The following is a 19,920-nucleotide window of genomic DNA, read 5'->3' as shown; positions in this document are numbered from 1 at the left end:
CTTTTATTATTTTAATATTGCTGAATTTGGCCTACAGCTTAAGAAAACTCAAAAATCCTATCTCAAAATATTAGAATACTTCCTCAGACCAAGTAAAAAATAATTTTATAACAGCAAAACTAAATCAAACATTTGAAAATGTCCATTGATGCACTCAGTACTTGGTTGGGAATCCTTTTGCACGGATTACTGCATAAATCCGGCGTGGCATGGAGGCAATCAGCCTGTGGCATTGCTGAGGTGTTATTGATGCCCAGGATGCTTCGATAGCGGCCTTCAGCTCATTTGCATTTGCAGGTCTGGTGTCTTTCATCTTCTTCTTAACTATACCCCACAAATTCTCGATGGGGTTCAGGTCAGGGGAATTAGCAGGCCAATCAAGGACAGTGATGCCATGGTCAGTGCACCAGTTACTGGTGGTTTTGGCACTGTGGGCAGGTGCCAGATCATGCTGGAAAATGAAATCCTCATCTCCATAGAGCTTTTCAGCAGATGGAAGCATGTAGTGCTCTAAAATCTCTTGGTACACAGTTGCATTTACTCTGGACTTGATGAAACACAGTGGACCAACACCAGCAGCTGACATGGCTCCCCAAACCATTGCTGACTGTGGGAACTTCACACTGGATTTCAAGCAACTTGGATTTTGCTCCTCTCCAGCCTTTCTCCAGACTCTGGCGCCTTGACTTTCAAATGAAATGCAAAACTTGCTTTCGTCTGAAAAGAGGACTTTGGACCACTCTGCAACTGTCCAGTGCTTCTTCTCCATAGCCCAAGTCAGACGCTTCTTCCGTTGTCTTGAGTTCAGAAGTGGCTTGACCATGGGAATACGGCTATTGTAGCCCATTTCCCGGACACGTCTGTGAACTGTGGCTTTTGATACCTGGACTCCAGCTTCAGCCCACTGTCTTTGAAGCTCCCCCAAATTCTGGAAGCGGCTCTTCTTCACAATTTTGTTAAGGCTGCGGTCATCTCTCTTGGTTGTGCAGCGTTTCCGGCCACATTTTTCTCTTCCAACAGTCTTTTTGTGGATATGCTTTGAAACTGCACTCTGTGAACAGCCCGCTCTTTGAGAAATTTATTTTTGTGTCGTACCCTCCTGATGGAGGGTATCAATCATGGTCCTCTGGACAGCAGTCTTCCCCATACTTGTGATTTAGTTTACTTAACCAAGCTGAGTGTTTTTAAGTCTCAGGAAACCTCGCAAGGTGTTTCGAGTTAATTAGATGATTCAGGTGATTAGTTGAATAGCCTACTTGTATACTTTTTCATGATATTCTAATATTTTGAGATAGGATTTTTGAGTTTTCTTAAGCTGTAGGCCAAATTCAGCAATATTAAAATAATAAAAGGCTTGAAATAGTTCAGTTGATGTGTAATGAATCCAGAATGTATGACATTTTTATTTTTTTAATTGCATTACAGAAAATAAAGAACTTTATCACAATATTCTAATTTTCTGAGACAGTCCAGTATATTCGCATCCTAGCTGTAATTACGAGAAAGTAAAATACAGAAATCGGATGGTCAGTTTACGTGAGCATAATTTGTCATGTATTTCCAGTGGAGAATGTTAGGCAGCCAGAAATGCGGTATTTCTTTGAGTGATCTGAGGTCAAAATGGATATGGAGTGTCTTGGATAAGTGGGGGGTGTATGCAGGTATCTACTAGTACTTTTTTCGTAACAGGCGCATCACTGCAAATACCATGATGGCTTAAAACCATAACTGGCTATCAAAATGATTACCCTCCCGTTCGAAAAAACAGTCTCTAACAATCCTCCATTTTGAATGAAATGTATTTTTAATCCACACAAGCAAAAAACATTTCCTTTATTGAACAAAGTTTACAACAGTTTTCAAGCTTTGCACGAAAAGACGGAGAGCTTGCCAGCCAGTGCGCTCTGCTTTCGTGTTTTGCCAGCGGTAGGAGCGTCACAGCACATCACATCCAGCCAATGACAAAACACAACCAGTTACACGGCTAACACGTGAACGTCTGGTAACGAGTGATGACCCCCCCCCCATCCCCTTACGAAGGAGTCTTCTCTGTAAAAAGAATATGAGGTCTTCATCAGGCAACCTGGGAAATCCACAACAAAACTATCGTATGGAAAGAAACATTAATACCACGAGTGCTCAGGCAAACCCAACAAACGACTGTACGACATTGGAAGTAATCAAGTACAATGTTTACGAGGGTGGTCCTTATATAAAGAGAAAATTACCCAAATGAATATTTTGACCAGCGAAATCATGAAATCATGAGAAAACACATCTTGTGAAGTTATAGATAAGTAGGGCCACTGCAAATCGACAGGTCTGGCTCATCGGCCTTCCTTGAAGGAAGAGTCCGTTTTTGCACAAGATAAGAGGGGTCAAGGCTATTGCTGGAGGAGGCGTTCTTGTTCTGGGAGAAAGCCAAGGTCTCCACGAAGGCTGATGAGCCAGACCTCCGCCGCTTTCCTCATTGCAATTCTTGGCTCAGCCCAAATGACATCCTAAATAGAGTTGGAACAAATTGAGCCATAAATAAAATACACTAAATTACATGTTTTTTCAAAGTTTTACACCATTGGTCACCAAACCTTTTCCTTCTACAATAAATGTGTGATTAAACAGTTACTAAGACACAGTTAATAATGAAAATAGTTCATAACTAAAGAAAATGTTATTGTGAATGTCCAATTTCCTTATCAAATAATACTATAAAAAACAAAAAAATCAAAATGCTCTCCAATATTGTTTAGGGGGCAGGACCAAATGTAACAATGGGCCGTAGTTTGGGGACTAATGTTTTGGGGTCTTTTGGACCCAAATTTCAAATCCTGTTAAAGGCCTAGCTCTGATTAGTCTTGGGGGACCATCTTATTTATTTCGGATCCATCCGTAACTTTACAAGATGTGTTTTCGCATAGTTTCACACCATATTTAGGTCTTCACTCTTCTAAATATTAATTGTGGAAATTCTCCCTATATACAAAGACCCCTCTATCATACAAAGACCCCTCTATCATACAAAGACCCCTCTATCATACTACCGGACAAAAATAGCTTTGGGGCACCTTTTAAATAGAACAGATGTGAAACCTTACAGGAAGTGTTTACTCATGGTTCACACCATATTCAGGCCTTCACTGACAAAAAATGAAAAGTTTCAAAATAAGGACCATCCTAGTGTTGACTGAATATATAGCAAACATAAAAAACAATTGCTTTGGTCAAGTAAAAAAAAAAAAAAAAAAAAAAAAAAAAGCAGTCCACCAGGTTCTTGGCTCTCTAAGGCTGCGAAGGATGTGTCAAGGCAATATGGTTATGGTTCCCCCTTCTGGTGCACTCCATGCTGCAGCATGCTGGGAGGCGGACAAGGGGGACGAGTGCCCCTCCTCACACGGCCGGCGGTGGCCCCTCAGGGTCGTTCTCGTTGCTGTAGTTGTTGCTATAGGGGTGGCCCCCGGGCGGGTGGTTGGGCAGGATGTCCAGCTCGTCCACTTGGGGGCCCGGGTGCAGGACCACCAGCTGGTCCTGGGGGATGTCGGCTGCCGCCGCTGCCAGGTTGGTGATGGATTTGGATTTGACGCACTGGAAGTCCACGTGGCGGCTCTTGCCCTCCTCCTTCTCCCACGACATGCGGATGAAGGGCCTCTGCACGTAGTTGTAGATGACCTCCGGACGACCTCCGGGACGCTTCTTCACTTTTTCCTTGTATGTGGGGTAACCTGGATGATGACAGGTGGTCATGAGATGAATTCAATGTTTGGTTTTGGTTTGGAGCGGGGTGTTATTCTCATAGAAATGTTTCATATAAATACAATTTTAAAAAAAAAACGAAATACAGTATACCCCCGTTTTTCACGGGGGTTGCATATCAAAAAGGTCTCGCAATAGTCAAAATTCACGAAGCAGAAACAATGCGATAATAACACAATTTACTTGACACATGATACTTAGTCGAAAGCATGTGGATGTTAGGGAAAACTGCATTTACTTTCCGGTCATCAACCCAAAATGTTGAAGAGCCACATTGGACCAAAATAAAAAGTTTGGAGCCGCAAAAAAATTATAAGGCTCGTTAGGAAGAAAACACATACTGTAACTATATTGATTTCAAAACGTTAAGAATGCATTCTGTCAGTCCATTTACGGTAAACATCGTTTTCCATGATCAAATATTGTTGAATTTTACATACTGTATGTATACAACTCAGACCGCAACGTTAATGGTGCGCAGGCAGACACAAGCAGAAATGGGGGTGGGGCAAATGTTTAGCCAGTCAAAATGGAGAACACAATACATGATGAGAATCCACGAAGAAGCAAAACCGCGATAAGTAGGCCGCGATACAGCAAGAATTACTGTATTAAGAATATTCATTAAGTAAAAGAATTTGAGTAACTAGAATATAAATATAAATGTTTAAAAAACATTACATTTGTATATACAGTGGCCCCTCTACATAGAGCTACGAGAAATTCAAGGAAATGTCTTTTGCCCGACATACTAGGGAATATCAAAGTTACGAGAACTTCCAGATGCTACCACTAGATGGCCGAGTGATCGAGACCACACACGACCTCCTCATCCAGGGTAGCATGTGCAAACTGATCAGCAGTTGATGAGCAGTTTATTTTTTCGTGCACTCTCGCGCTCCCTCATTCCTCCTGCATTTCTCTCCCTCACTCCACCACCACCAAGTTTCCAACTGCCTTAGCTGGCTACTTCCAGAGTAAATTATTATTATAAACTGATGTTTTATTTTGGTAAAATCATCTTATTGCTGTATTCTTATGTTCAATTACTATTTGAATGTTTTAGTGGTCAGGAAGATGTGTTTCGTAGCTAGTTTGGATCAACTTGGATGATTTTGGGAGGCCCGGAATAGATAACAGAGGTCCCTTGGTTTTCGCAGTAAACGGGGAACAGAGCTGCCCGCCAAAAGTGAAAATCTGCCAAGTAGTGTTGCAGCTTTTTTTTTTTGGGTGGCCTTCATTAGGGCGGGCATGCCGACTTACCCTCTTAGAATTAGAGAGTGAAAACAATTTGAAACCCATTACTATTTTGTTGGGTGGGTGAGGGGGATCTGATTAAAGCTCTGCCGACTGGCCGATTGGGAAAGAGATTGAGAGAGAGATCAGAAAGACATCACTTTGGCAGCATGACTAAGGCACTGGACACAAACTAGTGAGATGCAGCGACTGCAGAGCATGTGTCCGGTCACAGAAAGACTTTATGATATGAATTGGCCAATCGGTCCCAAATCAAGAAGTGCCTGCCGATTGGCGTAAATCTTGGCTGCCGTCGCCCACCAATACTCTGCTCACGCAGTCGGGCCATGAAAAAAAAAAAACAGCGAGAGTGGTGTGGTCGGTGTGGATAGCACTCATTCGTTTTTTTGAAATCGCTCTTTTTTTTAAAATAAATATTTTGCCCCCCTTTTTTTCTTTCATTAAATATTTTTTGGTTCCGTGAAGGAGTGAACCCACGATCACTGTAGTCAATGCGAGTTTGAAATCAAAATGACTAAAAAGATCGCACTGACAGAAATTTACCTTCAATCCCAAGTCGGATTTTCTTCAACCCCCTTTCCTTCAAAACTGACTTGGCCACATCTCTGTTCTCGATGTACTTGAAGAATCTGTACAGTTTTGTGCTGTAGATGACTGAAAGGAAATTTGGTTCAGGTTATTTTGGTATGATTTTGTGGGGTTTTTTTTGGGCATGTAGAGCATTTCACCGACTTTGTGAGTACTCTTCTCCCATTTGTGGCGGGTACTCTTCGTCCCAGTCCACCACGTCGTCATCTGTGAGGACCACGATGTGGCACTCTCGCTCGCCGCTTTTGGCGCTCGCCACCATGAGAGGTACAACCATTGCTTCCAGGTAGAACTCGAACTCTTGCCGGGCGCCGTCGTTGGACAGCTCGTGCATCAGGGCACCTGAAGGTAAGCAGCGCGTTGGTTGTTTGTGGACAAATATTTGGATTGAAGCAGGATTAGAACTAGACATTTTTCATTCAGTGTCACTGACAGAAAAAAAGACATTGAATATTTTAAGTTTGAGTGGGCCAGATTTCATGAAGTCATTATCCCACAATATTCTGTTTATAGGTAAGGTCTTTAGCCAGAGCCGATTTTCAGGTCGGGCCTAAAATATCAATTGTACACTTTTTTCATGGCCAAATTAAAGCGCTTTTTAAGGACTTTCAAAGACAGTTTTCCAAAGTGAATCTCTCCAGTACTAAATTTTCAAAAAGAAATCAGTTGTGAATCAATTCAGAGCCTTGTTTTCCGAGTTCACCGAGCACTGCTGGTAGAGAAGAAAAAAAATAAAAATCAGAAATCCTAACAAGTGCTAAGCTAATTAATAAAACGGCAGTAGAGGTAAGCCCATAATCTTGATCCCGACCTGAAATTCGCGCAAGTTCGGGCCTAAAATACTAATCATTATGTTTGGGTTTGGGATGGTTCGGGCTTATTTCTTGCTGAACTTTTTAAATTGTCAACAAGTAATTGTTATTGGCTTCTTTTTTCTTAGTGGATGATCAGAGCGATGTATCTCACCCCCCCCCCCCCCCCCCCCTCTTGTGTGGTTGTTGCAATGAGAGATAGATAAGTAAAAACAAATTTAAAAAAAGACAGAGAGAAGCCCTCTTCCACCTCACAAAAAAGCCCTCCCAAATCAAAGACAATAATTCAAGTTTGCTTCAGGCTCGGTCCCTCAAATTAAGTTCGGGCTGGTTTGGGCTTTAATATTAAGTATCTATCTATCTATCTGTCGATTTACCTCTAACCAGCCGCTATTTACTGAATGGGGCATGGAAAATGAAACGGAGTTCCAGTGCCTTATTTAATTAGATTTTGCTGAGGTCTGTTTTGAATGGATTTTTCCTGTTCTTCCTTCAACGGACAGCACCTCACAACGCCAAACCATAGAGCTATAAATTGATTCATGCCACCAAAGTCACCAGAGAGCAGTGTAGCCATCATTTTTAAGAAAACGCGATTAATTTTTCTTCATTTGATGCATGGTCTATAGAGTCGGACTGCCGAGAACCATGGCAACAATTTCAAACATTAACAAGAACTTCTCCTAAAAGTCAAGCATTTTTCAAACCTTGAATCACATTAAAATTCAAGCATTAGCAAGGATTTCAAGAATTCCTACAAACCCCGTTATCTCGCTATCTTTTTTTATTCTCCACCTGTATGTGTTCTTTGTATCTCTGGCTCCTCTCCCTCTTAAAGTGCACCCCTATTCCACTACCTTACTCCATTGACTCCCCATTGATTTCCTAAATTCTTGTAAAAAAAAAAAAAAAAAAGACCAATACTCCTTAAACATTATAAAAGTATACTTTGTTAAAGCCCCGTTACTCAGGTCCAACAATCCGTTAAGTGATATCTCCTTTACTCCTTCTACTGGACCCTTCTTTATAGTCTCCTTCTGCATTTCATACTTCCTACTTTCTGTAATGAAATGCTGTACTGATTCTTCCTTATGACAGTCTTCACACAATCCAGTCTTATGTTTCTCTATCAGTTTTAACATTTTGTTAAAGGCACTGTCTCCAATCATTGGTCTTCTGTTTCTTGTCATCAAGCCTTGTTGTGCTTCATTTTGTTGAATTTCATACAGGTGTCGCCCTTTGCCATCTTCTAGAAGTAAGATCAGGCCTAATAAATTCAGCCCGACCCGAGTCGCAGGCATGCAAACCCGAGCCTGCCCAAACCCGATTGATTGACCTAATTTAATAACCGAGCCCGAAATAAACACGTCTCTTTGATTTGCCGCCAAAGCAAACATGAAGCTTGACTTCGGGGATGCGTACTTCAGCGCTGAACTGTGTGTTAAGGCCGAACTATGCAGCGTTCACTTGGGGCCGTATCCCTCAAAGCAAGTGTGCACCGCAAGTGCAGCGCCAAAACTAACGGTTCGGCGCTCAAATGTGCATTTTGGCGACGTGCAGCAAAGAAAGTGAAACTGAACGGAATGGCACAGAAAGAAAATCATATTCTGCATATTATAAGCTGCAAATAGTGAAATATTTGCCCAAAAACAGAGTTTGTAAAGCTCGTGGGCTATTGGCAATAAGCGGAAATGACGTTTGACGTGAGGGAGGTGTAAGGAGGAAGCGGCGCGTCTTTTACCCCAAGACAGAGGATGAAAATTTATTTGGATTTAGTGATTTTGAGTTAAACCTATCTTGATCTAAATAATTACTATAGTAAAAGTAAGAGCATGCTGTGCAGATCCTCCACGAAGGGTAGAAAAAAATACATGAAAAAAACAAAAACAGCGAGAGAAGCTCAGCCGTCCCTACTTAATAATTGACAAGTCCAAACCTGGCCTGGGGCCAAGAGCTTACCTCTACCCTCCTCGTCCCAATTGCTCTGCCATTTCTCATCAATTCTCTTATACTTTCTGCCTTACTATGCTTTCCTTTGTTCAATGTAAAACACAAAAGCAAAACACTCACTGAGGTCTCTGCATTTGATGGTGCTGTAGTCAAAAGAAATGCATAGATAGTCACACGCCTCCCTCAACTCGGGGATGGAGATTCCATCGGGACAACGGATTAGCCCACATTTGTAGTAATCCTGTCAATTACACACAAAACACTCAGTCAAGTCAATGAAAAACGATGCAAACTTTACGAGCGAAAAGGGTTAATACAAAATGGGATGATCAAAACAAAATCTCAATTAGCGTGTACAACAACAACACAAAAACAAGTAAAGAATGTTGATGATCTGGCGATACAAGCAGTCAGGCTAATTATTATCTACTTCCTTCCTCCTCAATATATGGCCAAACATTCTTTCCACCCACTCACATCAGCAAGACATGTTGACAAGTAGTTTGATTAAATACTTTACACTTCTTTTGACTGTGATAACAGTATTAATCACATTAAACCAATAAAACTATCCTGAAATTAACAAATGTAATCTACAGCGCAACAGCTATAAACTAGTTGACATGGTAGCCTCATAAATGTGCCCACACACCTAAAACAAGGATTTTATCAGTTCTCTCCAATCACAGAAAATAAATGATGATTTTGTCAAATCAAATTATTTAGATACGAATAGTAGACTATCCACCTATATAGATGTAAATATAATATGATTTATTTACTTAAACCTTTTATTGTACTGTAGTTGACCACTTATATTGTGTTTGTGTTCTCTTTCCTTTTCACTTCTTTTAAATTTGAGTATCTTTATGTTTGTAGTCGGAAATAAGGCAAAAGGTCACAAAGTTCAAGGGGGCCCAAATAGTTTCGCAAGCCACTGTAAATCCTCAAAATTAGGGGTTGGGGTTTAGAGGCTTCCACGGTAGTTGGGAAAGTAAGGGACAGGGGGTAGCAGGGCTACTACACTCCTTCCTTCTGCTGCCATCCACATCAGTGTGGATGAGGCCCTTTCCTCACATGGTTAGTCTGTGTCTTGCCTTCATTTCTTACACAATATATTATTTTACATTGAATGTTTTTTGATCAAGCACTTTGAGTTTGATTTAGTTTTGTGAAATGAGTTATTGACTGGCCACGCTACATAAGAGTTACTGAAATTTGGGATACGGGATTTTCCAAGTAAAAGTCTTGCCTGACGTACGAGAGAAAATAAGAGTTACGAGAATTTTCAGACGCTACCACTAGAGGGCTGAATTTTCAAGACTGCTCACCGCCAGCATCAATTTGTCTCAGGTGGCTTTCCCACAATCTTGTGTTGTGTGTATTTTTGTTATTTCTCAGTTTCTCATGCTCCCTCACTAAGCATACACATCCGTTAGCAACCCCTGACTTCCTCCATGGTTAGTGCTCATAATAAACTTGTATTTGATTCAGTTAATATCACATTATTTATCTTTATACTGTGTTTTTAAATAATTGAATGTGTTTTAGTGACAAGAAAGATGTGTTTTATAGCTATTTAGGGTTAACTTGGGTGATTTGGGGAGGCCAGGAACAGATGAATGTTTTTCCAGTTATTCTTTATGGAGAAATATGGTTCGAGATAAAATAACTTTAAGATAAGAACTCGATCCGAGATCAAATTAATCTTGTATGCTGAGGGGCCACTGTACAAATACATGTTATTATTAATAATTGTTTTATTTTTGGGAAATCACTTGCTATAACAAATATGAATACATTCAACATTTTTCAATGTTCCTCCCACGAGTAGTTTTATTCATAATCATCGTTAATCAACTGATTTTGCAGTCAGCCTGGTGACACACCATAAAAAAAAAAAGATTACAGGAAATCACGACAGGCATACATTTTCTATTTTTTGGCCGAAAAGTGTGTAACGGAACTATCTCTCATGCATTTTAGAAATCACAAAGTAATGGGTGGACAAATTACTGACCAGAATTGCACGGAAAACTGTCGAGCTGATTCCTTCGGCCACTTCATACTCTCCCTTCTCATTGGGCCGTGTAAAATTGTGCTCTCGTCCCGATCCGAACATTCTGAAAGAACAAAGCTTTGCTCACATTGCGACGTTCCAACAATGGATGATGTTGCCGTACCTGCCCAGCATGGTATTGGGTTGCGCCGTGAAGATGGAGGGGTCGACCACAAAGCGAGTGTTATCCACAATCAGCGTGACTCTCTCGGAGGTGCGCAGGTTGCGGTTGCAGACAGTGGCGCCCGCCGCGCCCTCCTTGGGGTTCTCATACACATAGACCATCTCGCCTACTCCCAGACTTTTAAAGGCTCCCTCGGTGCTGGACAGGCTACTGTTGCGGCTGCTTGCCACGCCGCTGCTGCTGGAGCCACTGGGGGAGACCCTCTGAGGCCGAGGGCTGCCGGGCCTCGAGGAAGGGCCGCTGTCACGCTCTCGCTCTAGATGCACATAAGAAAGACTACTTTTCACATGGTTTGCTACTCATACTCAGGCTTTGAATACATTCTTTATGGCCAAATTCAAGACTTTCAAAGCCAGTTTTCCAGGTTGTCTTGTACCATTAACAGAAGGAATCTGGTGTGAATCATGTATTTTGCAGATTCACGAATTGAAAGTGAGATTTTTAATATTGCGTGTACATTTATCAAGATAAATGATTTTCGGATCTTTAGCAGAACGCAAATGTATTTGTGGATATGAACAGTTCATGTGTCAATATTTTTGAGATAAATCTTTCTCCATATATATACGTTGGGTAAAAATGATGGTAATATATAGATTCCATTTTCAGTTGCAGGATGTTCTTCCTGTTACAATTTTTTTGCATGGCCTATAATAAATAAGTAATCCTTTCATTAATACACACGTCATAGTGCCCTGTTAGGTGTAGCATGTGCCTGTCCTACTGGATGCAACCCAAAGGGGGCAATGGCGCTTCATAGGACAATGCCATACAAATTAATGCCAGCTGCCGTTCATCACAAAGGAAGAAGAAATGCAATGGCAAAGCAAAGCAACCAAAGAAGGCTTGTCTGCAACATTTTAAGCAGAGTTGTTTTATTTTTCTTCCTTCAATGTGTGGTCTATCAAGTCGGACCGGATTTTTTTTTAGGCCAACATTTTTTCAGCCTAAATTCAAACGCTTCAAACATTAAAAACACAACATTGAAATTGAAGCATTTTTCGTGGCTGCAAAAGGCACTGTCATATTGGTGAGCTGACGTTGCACTTTTATGGCACTCATGTTTACTAATGCGGCTCTTCAATTGAAAATGTGTTTTGTGCCTCCTCGTAGTAAAACAAGCAAAAAAAACAAAAACAAAAAAAAACAAGGTAGATTTAAATAATGAGCAGAAATACATGAACAATCATATAAAAGTGCATTTAGAAGGCCAATAAATTTACATTTATTTTACTTAAAAGAGCCTCACCAAGAGGGAGCCGACATAATTGTCCGCATCTTGTTGATACGGGTACCCCCAAAACCTCGCAAATGGCTGGGCAACCAAATTGAGAAAGAAAAATGGTTTGCTTGCTTTGAGTGTAAGTAGTCTGTATTCTTCCTTGTGCTTTTTAGCAACTTGTTTTCGGTTGGACGACACAATACAGTGACATCTAATGGTCAAGTAATACAAACTGTCCCTTTAAAAATGCTTTAAACAATGTCAGGTATGTGTAGATATTTTGGATGTCGCTGGCCAATTAATAATTCAACAATAATTCAATAAAAGTCCTAGATGGTGGAATTGTGGAAAGAAATGTAAATTGATTCAGTAATAGCTGTTTTTGCACAAGGGGAAGAATACTGGATGATAGACATTAACACTACATAATAACTACCTAATTGTGATTTGGCACAAAATATGAATTTTACAATTATGTTAAAATACTAAATGTGGGGTATTTTGTTTGAAGTGCAAACGTATTTTGTTTGAACTGCCCTTAAAAAGTTGAAAGTTAATATTTCTTTACTAAATATGTGTTAACAATGCCCAACCGAGTTTGCTTTATTTTTTACTGCGCCTATCTGCATTTATCTTACTTTTATCAGAGCTGCAAGAGAGAAAGAATACAAACGCCAACCCAAACTCCAAAAATGATTAAAAAATATATTATTTATTCCAGTGTGCATACTCTCATGCACATCATAAATGAGCTGACTGAAGTTGCGGCAGAGAGTAACAAAGTTTCAAAATTCTGTACAGCTCCATTAAACTCTTATTGTCTGAATTTTTAAAGAAAAAAAGTGCTTGTTATAGATTGATAAAAGGCCTTATTTTTAGAATAATGAATTCAATGCCTTTTAAGACTTTTCAAGATTCTGCAGGAACCCTGTGTTGGACATACATTAGAACAGGGGGTTGATTTAAGTCAACATTTATTTGTATAGCCCTTAAAGGGCCATTGTTTATAATTTAGCACATCCCAGTGGTAAAATAGAAACTTTATAAGAATTTGAAAAAAAAAATGGATTTGAATACTTAGCGAAGCCACCAAAAAGCACCATCGGCGTCATTTTCACCCAGAATTGTTTTATGTCTCTTCAATTAATGCTTGGTTGATCAAGTCAGACTGCCTAGAAACATGGCAACAGTTTCAGGCGATTACAAGCACTTACTCCCAAACGTAAGCACTTTTCAAAACTTGAAAACACAACATCAAACTGCAAACATTTTCAAGGATTTCAAGCACCCGTACCCCAAGTTATTACCTTTCTGATATTCAGGGATTTGGATACCATGATGTGGTACATATAACATCTATTATCCTACATCATTGCAGAAAGCACATAAACTCCCAAGAGAACCACCTTTTGACCTTCCCCAAGCATCCCGCTCACCAGTTATGTGTTGGCGGGTTGGTGAGGTGAGATTGCGAATGCAGGGTGTGAGCTGGCCTTCCCTCTCATGCGAGGAGTCCCTGGATCGGTCGCTGGAGCGGCGGCGGTCACGTGAGCGGTCGCAGCCCCCGCTGGCACCATGCAGGCTCATTTTCCTTAATTCGGCCTCCACTCGAGATTGGCGAGCTTGACTGCTGCGCTTTAACAAAAAAGATGAGTTAGTGCTAGTACCAAACCACTGCAGGACATTTCAAATGGGTGCAGGGGAGCGGCTGTAACTGCATGAGCGGGGCCAAAAGTTTGTGTTTATCTAGTTTGTCTACATCTGAAAGGACTGCTAGTTAGAGCTTGCGACCTCCAGCACTTCAAAGTGATATGTTTCGAGTATGATTAATGCCCATAGAATGCAGTTGGGCTGCATCAACAATTAGATAAGAAGCAATTCCAAGTCCACACCTGCACAACTAAAATAAAGGACTACATTCCAGTAGTACCTGCAAACAGCCCAAAAGTATTTCAACTAAGATATTCCTTGAGTCCTATCTATCCATCTATCTACCTTGGTCATATCCCTCAAGACTGACAGCAAGACAAACACATAAAATGACAAAGAAATAAAAAGGGAAAAATAGCAAAAGACACACACAAACATTTTTGGACCATGGCCAACCCAAATGCCCAATCACCCAGACAGGTTAGGCACCTTGGCACCTAAGTTGCTTTTGTCCCTCCGGGTGAAACGGGACACAAGAAAGCGGCCATGTCACTCGGGTCGGGGTGACACAACACACTCTTCTGTTCAGCAGCAGGGCCCGACGCCTTGTCACTGGTTTACCCCTGCCGCATCATACAGTTGGCCTGCCCATCCCTTAGAACGCGTCCAAACATCCCACTATCCTTCTACAACACCTCTCTACTCATTCCTATCACCAACAATAGCTGTAGCTTCCACTAGTTTTAGACCTCTTTCCTGCAGTGCACTCATAACACCATCAATCCACGTCAAACGCGGCCTTCCTCGCTTCCACGCTTGCTCAGTTCCACTACTACTCCAGTTCTGTCTCTCACAATTTCATTTCTCAATCTATCCAATCTTGTCACTCCTAACATACTCTTCAAACACTTGATCTCAAAAACATTTAATTTCCTTCTCAAATCTGCGTTCAGGCTCCAAGTCTCTGCACCATACAACACAGTCGGCACTATCACACTCACATACAGTCCCCTCTTAACATCCATACTCATACTCTTGTTGCTCATCACCCTCCTCAGAGCACCCAAAACCTAGCTTCCCCGATTCACTCTATGAAAATAAATAAATGGACTCAATAGAGTCCTAGATTTTTTAAAAAAAAAGGTTCTTATCAAATGTGTTTGATAAAGCTGATGATGCTGGTGCAATCAAGCTCCAATCAAAAAATGATTCTGTCTTCAGAAAGTTGAGACATAAGGGCAGTTGCTTTTAGTGAGGATGGACAAGTTGGGTTAAAAAGAATTACATGCTGTAGTGGCACCAAAAAGGAGGGGACGAAAGGAAATGAATCAGATGTCAATTCCTCATTGCATTATGATGAGTTATGAATGTCAGGGACCTGACATAGGACCTGTGTGTGACGGTTAACAAAGGGTTTGGGATGTTGAGTTATAAACAAAAAAGTGAATCATGATTTGCAATATCGAGACCAGTGTGCAACTACATTATAGTTCAGGTTAGAGGTGCAACAACGAACAGATTAATCGACAAGTATCAAATAAATTGCTAAATATTTTTAAAATAATTAATTTTTATATTTTTGGGAATAACATTTTTAAGATTGTTTTTTTGTTTTTACCAAAACGGTATGTTCCTTAATGAATAAAAAAAATAATAACCCATTACATTTTAGTAGTTTTTTAAGTGTTTTAACCACACAGGCAGGATATTTATTTTAACATATTGACTGCCATTGGTGTCTCAATAAAAAGAACCAATTTTCAGGGCTGATGTTCTCTGTGTGACGCCAGCATTTGTCCTCGTAAACTTATATTTCAGCGATGAAATATTGAAGAATTTTTCAATTTTAGAATACATAATTTTAAAAAACATGATTAGATAATAATAATAATAATAATAATAATTTACTTGTATTGTCATTCTTTGTAACAATGCACACAGAACGAAATGTTGATGCACCTGACCCGTACAGTTAAACTGTAGCGAGCCGATGCAGCAATGCACCTGACCCGTACAGTTAAACTGTAGCGAGCCGATGCAGCCGCAGCCAAACAGGGCGCAGCCATTTTAGTCATTAGGTGAGCAAACCCCCCATTCCACCCCTTAATGCTGAGCGCCAAGCAGGGAGGCAATGAGTACCAATGTTGTAAGTCTTAGGTATGACTCGGCCGAGGCGCGACGTCATACCTAAGACTTACAACATTGGTACTCATTGCCCCAAATAATTGAAAAACTAACTAAATCAACAGATTAATTATTCAAAGTAGTGTTGTTTGCAGCCCTAGTTGGGGAATCAATTTTTTCCCATTAAAAAATCTTGCAGAACACTGACCACCAAAAATGTTTTACAAATTCATCTACTTATTTGATTAATCTTATTACTTTTTTGCAGTGCAATCTTAAAAGAACTGTACGGAATCGGGAACTTTTCTACTTTTTGCTGCAATCCCCTGGATTGTATCATCATTGCAGCCTCAGCTCGTTCACGATGCGCGTGCAAATAAATACATTTCTTAGACACGCTCATCATTTTTTTTTTAAATCTCTTCTATGGTTTGGGTTGGCGTTCGGACTTTTCTTACTTTCACAATTTTAATGCTACACTAACTACAAAAAATAAATATAAGATTCTGATAGATAAAAGCAGGGTGGGGAGGAAAAAAAGCATAAAGTCTCTTTGAAATGACTTGGGTATTGTTAACACATACTTAATAGAGAAATTATTTAATTTTCCACTTTTGTACAAGGACACCTCAAATGCCACCCCCCACCTTTATGGAGCTTCATCGAACAAAACAAGTTGGTTAATATAATTCCCTGTAGTAACTCATGAGAGCTTATAAAAATATATCATTTAATCTTCTGCCACCTCCTGATATGGATGAATGCTATTTACTTTCTTCAATCTTCGCAATATTGTTAAAATTCGCCCTATGCCGTCTCAGTCGGATGTGGAGATTATAATTCACGCGTTTGTTACCTCCCGTCTCGATTACTGTAATGCACTACTCTCCGGTCTCCCGAAGTCCAAAATCAGGAGCCTTCAGCTGTCACAAAACGCTGCAGCGAAGTTTTTAACTAAGACAAGAAAGTTTGATCACATTACCCCGATTTTAGCTAACCTGCATTGGCTCCCTGTTAGCTTAAGATGCGATTTTAAGGTTCTGTTGGTAGTATACAAAAATCATGCATGGACTTGCTCCCTTCATATCTTTCACCGATTGAATTTCTCCCTATGTTCCGGTTCGGAGCCCTCGCTCTGAAAACGCTGTTCTACTAGTGATCGCAAGAGCCAAGAAGAGATACGCAAGTTTGAGAGTGTTCTCCATTCGGGCCTCGGTGCTGTGGAATGCTCTTCCCCCTGAGATTTGATCTGCAACCTCAGTGGAACTGTTTAAATCTAAGCTTAAAACACACTTCTATTCAATAGCATATGAATAACCTATATTTTATGTTGATAATATGAATTATTTGCCCTCATGTGGGTTTTAGATCGGGGGATGGTGTTAAATAGTTTGCAACAGTCTTTGATCTGCGCAGCCCTTTAAGACTCTTTGTGATTAAGGGCTATACAAATAAACATTACTTGACTACTTGGTTGATCACCGGAAAAAGGAAAGATACTGAACAATGGCTTTCTCGAACAAACTATTGCGAAATTTCCTGCGACACAAAAGACAAAATTTTATGGCACAAAACACTGAAAAAAAGGTTCAATCAACAATCGCACACACATGGAGCATCTAAATACAAATTCTGTGCAAATTACAATACTGTTGATTGGATGAAGACATAAACCCCTTTTCTGTCCAGCTCAGAAAAAGAGGTGTTGAGTCACTGTATTAGTATCATGTCAAATACCCCAAATCCCTACTGGAACACTTTAAAAACACGTTTGTAGTTTGTAATAATCTGTGGTCTGTGCAGCCCTCGGAGACTCTTTGTGATTAAGGGCTATACAAATAAACATGACTTGACTCTTCTAGATCACAGTCATCAATCCGCCGGCCAAACACATTTGATGAAAAGCACAATTTAAATGACATTATACTCACAGTCGCACAATGACGTTGTTAGTGCTTTCCTCTAGTAATCATACAGAATTAGGGCTTCACGTGTCACTCGATCGCCTTCCGTTTCCTCACCTCGAGTGCTTGCACAGTTTACGATGTCGGTTTGTCGCTTTCCGTTCCCAATCTTCTGTGTCACTGGAGTTACTGTCATATGACTGCAGACGCGTTGCCATCACCCGTCCAGGGGGAAGTCCACGCCGGAAATGTCACACTTCATATTCAAGAAGTCGTCCACTGATTCTGCTTGATCGAAACAACACATAAAACGCTAAGCTAGCTTTTAGCATTTCACAAAATCGTTTCGACGGAATTCGCCAGTGACGTGCTTTAAAATGAATGAGCTTCCTGTTCGGAAAATGAATTTCAAATATCAATAGCCGGATACCAGGCTATATAAGGAAACCGTCAGAATTAGCGTAGCTGGGTTAGCACTCTAACACAGCTAGCACGAGCGGACGTGTAAAAAGCTCAAATTCATATCGTTTCATTTAGACATACATTTATAAAATGGCGATTAGCCCAGAACTCGGTGGCACAAAAAGTATAGGTACCAATAATAGATGGTAAGAATCGTTACCAAACTGTCGTAGGTCTCCGTTGAAACGTAATCCCAAAAGCTAACCAAGCGAGACAGCCACCTTTCAAAACAGTCATGGAGATGAGGTCACGTGACGTCGAGCATATGTTGTGATTTCAAAAATTAAAATATTTTCTTTTGATTTAAAGTGGCCATCAGATGTTTAGAATTTCAAATTACAATAATATGCTAAATCAGTTATTAAATATATGTTTTTAATTGTTTGATATCGCAACGATCAAAGATTTCTAATCAAGTCTCGCGATATGTGGGTTGGCGTTTCTCATTCATCTCCTTCAACTGAGATATTTTATTTCGACTCGATTTTATTTAGGTAAATTATTAACGTTGATTAGTTTAAAGGATTATAATTATACTATTGCTAAAAATCAAAACAAACAAACAAAAAAACAACAACAATTTAATCAATGCATTGTGATGCATTAATCCTGCGAATCCAAACCCTACTCCAATTTTGCGTTGATCCGTAATACATCATTGACCCCGTAAAAATCAATTTCATATCCAGAATGCACATACATGTTCATAGTGATTTGTATTTCTTTTTGCACACTTAATTTTTTGTGTGAAATACTCTTGAAAAAATTAACATCTCATTATAATACTTATTAGATATTAAAATTAAAAATGTTTATGCTCGTACACAATAATCAATACAGAAAAAACTAGGCGGGAAACAAGCATAATATTAACGTGTATCAACAAGGTTTACATGATTAAATAATGAATTAAGTTATTGCATAATATTCCAAGAAAATCAAGCCAATATCAAATCTAAATCTTTTCTCGAAAAATTTTCTGTGTATGCACAGTTCAATCCTGGACAAAAAAATAGATAAAAATGAGAAAGCTTTACAATTTGTCCAATAGTCAAAACCTTTGATCAAATCATTTTTTAGCTTAGTAAAATACAGTGGCGGGCCGTGCATTTTACACCTAGGCCTTAGCTCTAGTATAAACTTGAGATGTCTCCTTAAGCCAGCTCTTAAAAGTAAAAAAAATATATTCAATTTGTGAAGACACGGGTGGAGGAGAGGTGATATGAACTGAGCTGGGCCCGCCGCGCACCCAGTTCTCACACCGTGCGAAAACCTTTTGCTTTGTAACATAATCTAAGTTATACAAGACTGTATTAACAGAGACAAAAGAACACCAATGGGTGGATAATTGTAATTAAAAAGTAAGCGAGACAGTGACAGTTTAGGTCCGACCCGGCCATAAATTCGGATTGGGTTGGGCTTTGGCTCAGGTTTAAGCCTTTTCCTCTAGGCTAAAAGTGGCAGAAAAAAACCTTTCCAGCTTGCGAAAAGTTACTGAGGTTGGTCTCTTAAAATTAACGGCTGTTGGCGAGATCGCTTCAATGGATTACCACCACTCAGCCAATCATAATTCGGGAAACCGGTGACGTTTCCTAAGGCCCGCTGGCACTGGCTCAGACGCCAACTCTGAATGTGATTGACAGCTTTCTCGAACACTGATGGTAAATTCTCACGGCCTTTACAAGTACTTGTGAAGGCCTCCGGGTAGATTTATGAGCCCAGCAACATGACTAAAATGTGATTGGTGAAATGGTTAAATATCAAAAGACACATCCAGCACAGCCAGGGAGAAGCAATGAAAGGAAGCTGAGAGACAAATTGGAATCATTAGAACAGTTTTGATGGACAAAATATAATAACACCACCTAATTGAGATATTTTTAGGCCAGCAGAGAAGGCTTTGCAGACCCAGATGGCCCACCACTGATAAAATACATTTTATTTAGGTGTCTGATGAG

The 19,920-nt window shown here is 40.1% G+C and overlaps 1 protein-coding gene across 6 annotated transcripts; it reads right to left on the bottom strand.

The window, feature by feature from the left end:
- Positions 1 to 1,781: 1,781 nt before the first annotated feature.
- On the bottom strand, positions 1,782 to 18,233 carry btbd10b (BTB domain containing 10b). 6 transcript variants are annotated; one of them, XM_088334433.1, is made up of 9 exons: positions 18,123 to 18,233; positions 17,618 to 17,785; positions 13,259 to 13,452; positions 10,541 to 10,856; positions 10,378 to 10,480; positions 8,478 to 8,598; positions 5,740 to 5,937; positions 5,551 to 5,661; positions 1,782 to 3,719 (listed from the first exon to the last, which is right to left on the bottom strand). In XM_088334433.1, the coding sequence occupies exons 2-9, from the start codon at positions 17,716 to 17,718 to the stop codon at positions 3,388 to 3,390; spliced, it is 1,476 nt and encodes a 491-aa protein (XP_088190559.1). In that variant the 5' UTR covers positions 17,719 to 17,785; positions 18,123 to 18,233; the 3' UTR covers positions 1,782 to 3,387. The 6 variants fall into 6 exon arrangements, with proteins under 6 accessions (XP_088190559.1, XP_088190561.1, XP_088190560.1 ...); XM_088334435.1 differs by having other exon boundaries at positions 17,618 to 17,788; positions 18,123 to 18,209; XM_088334434.1 differs by having other exon boundaries at positions 18,097 to 18,199.
- Between the last annotated feature and the right edge of the window lie 1,687 nt (positions 18,234 to 19,920).

This window comes from Urocampus carinirostris, chromosome 4, assembly GCF_059441175.1.
Source record: "Urocampus carinirostris isolate Australia breed hairy pipefish chromosome 4, RoL_Ucar_1.0, whole genome shotgun sequence".
NCBI lineage: Eukaryota > Metazoa > Chordata > Actinopteri > Syngnathiformes > Syngnathidae > Urocampus > Urocampus carinirostris.
The sequence above is the reverse complement of the archived record's forward strand: the minus strand, read 5'-3'. Positions and strand labels throughout refer to the sequence as shown.

Coding starts and splice junctions, on each gene's coding strand:
- btbd10b (XM_088334433.1), bottom strand. CDS start 17,718: ATGGCAACGCGTCTGCAGTCATATGACAGTAACTCCAGTGACACAGAA. Junction 10,481..10,540: donor CCCAATACCATGCTGGGCAG/GTACGGCAACAT, acceptor TTGTTCTTTCAG/AATGTTCGGATCGGGACGAG. Junction 5,938..8,477: donor CATCAAATGCAGAGACCTCA/GTGAGTGTTTTG, acceptor GCTTACCTTCAG/GTGCCCTGATGCACGAGCTG.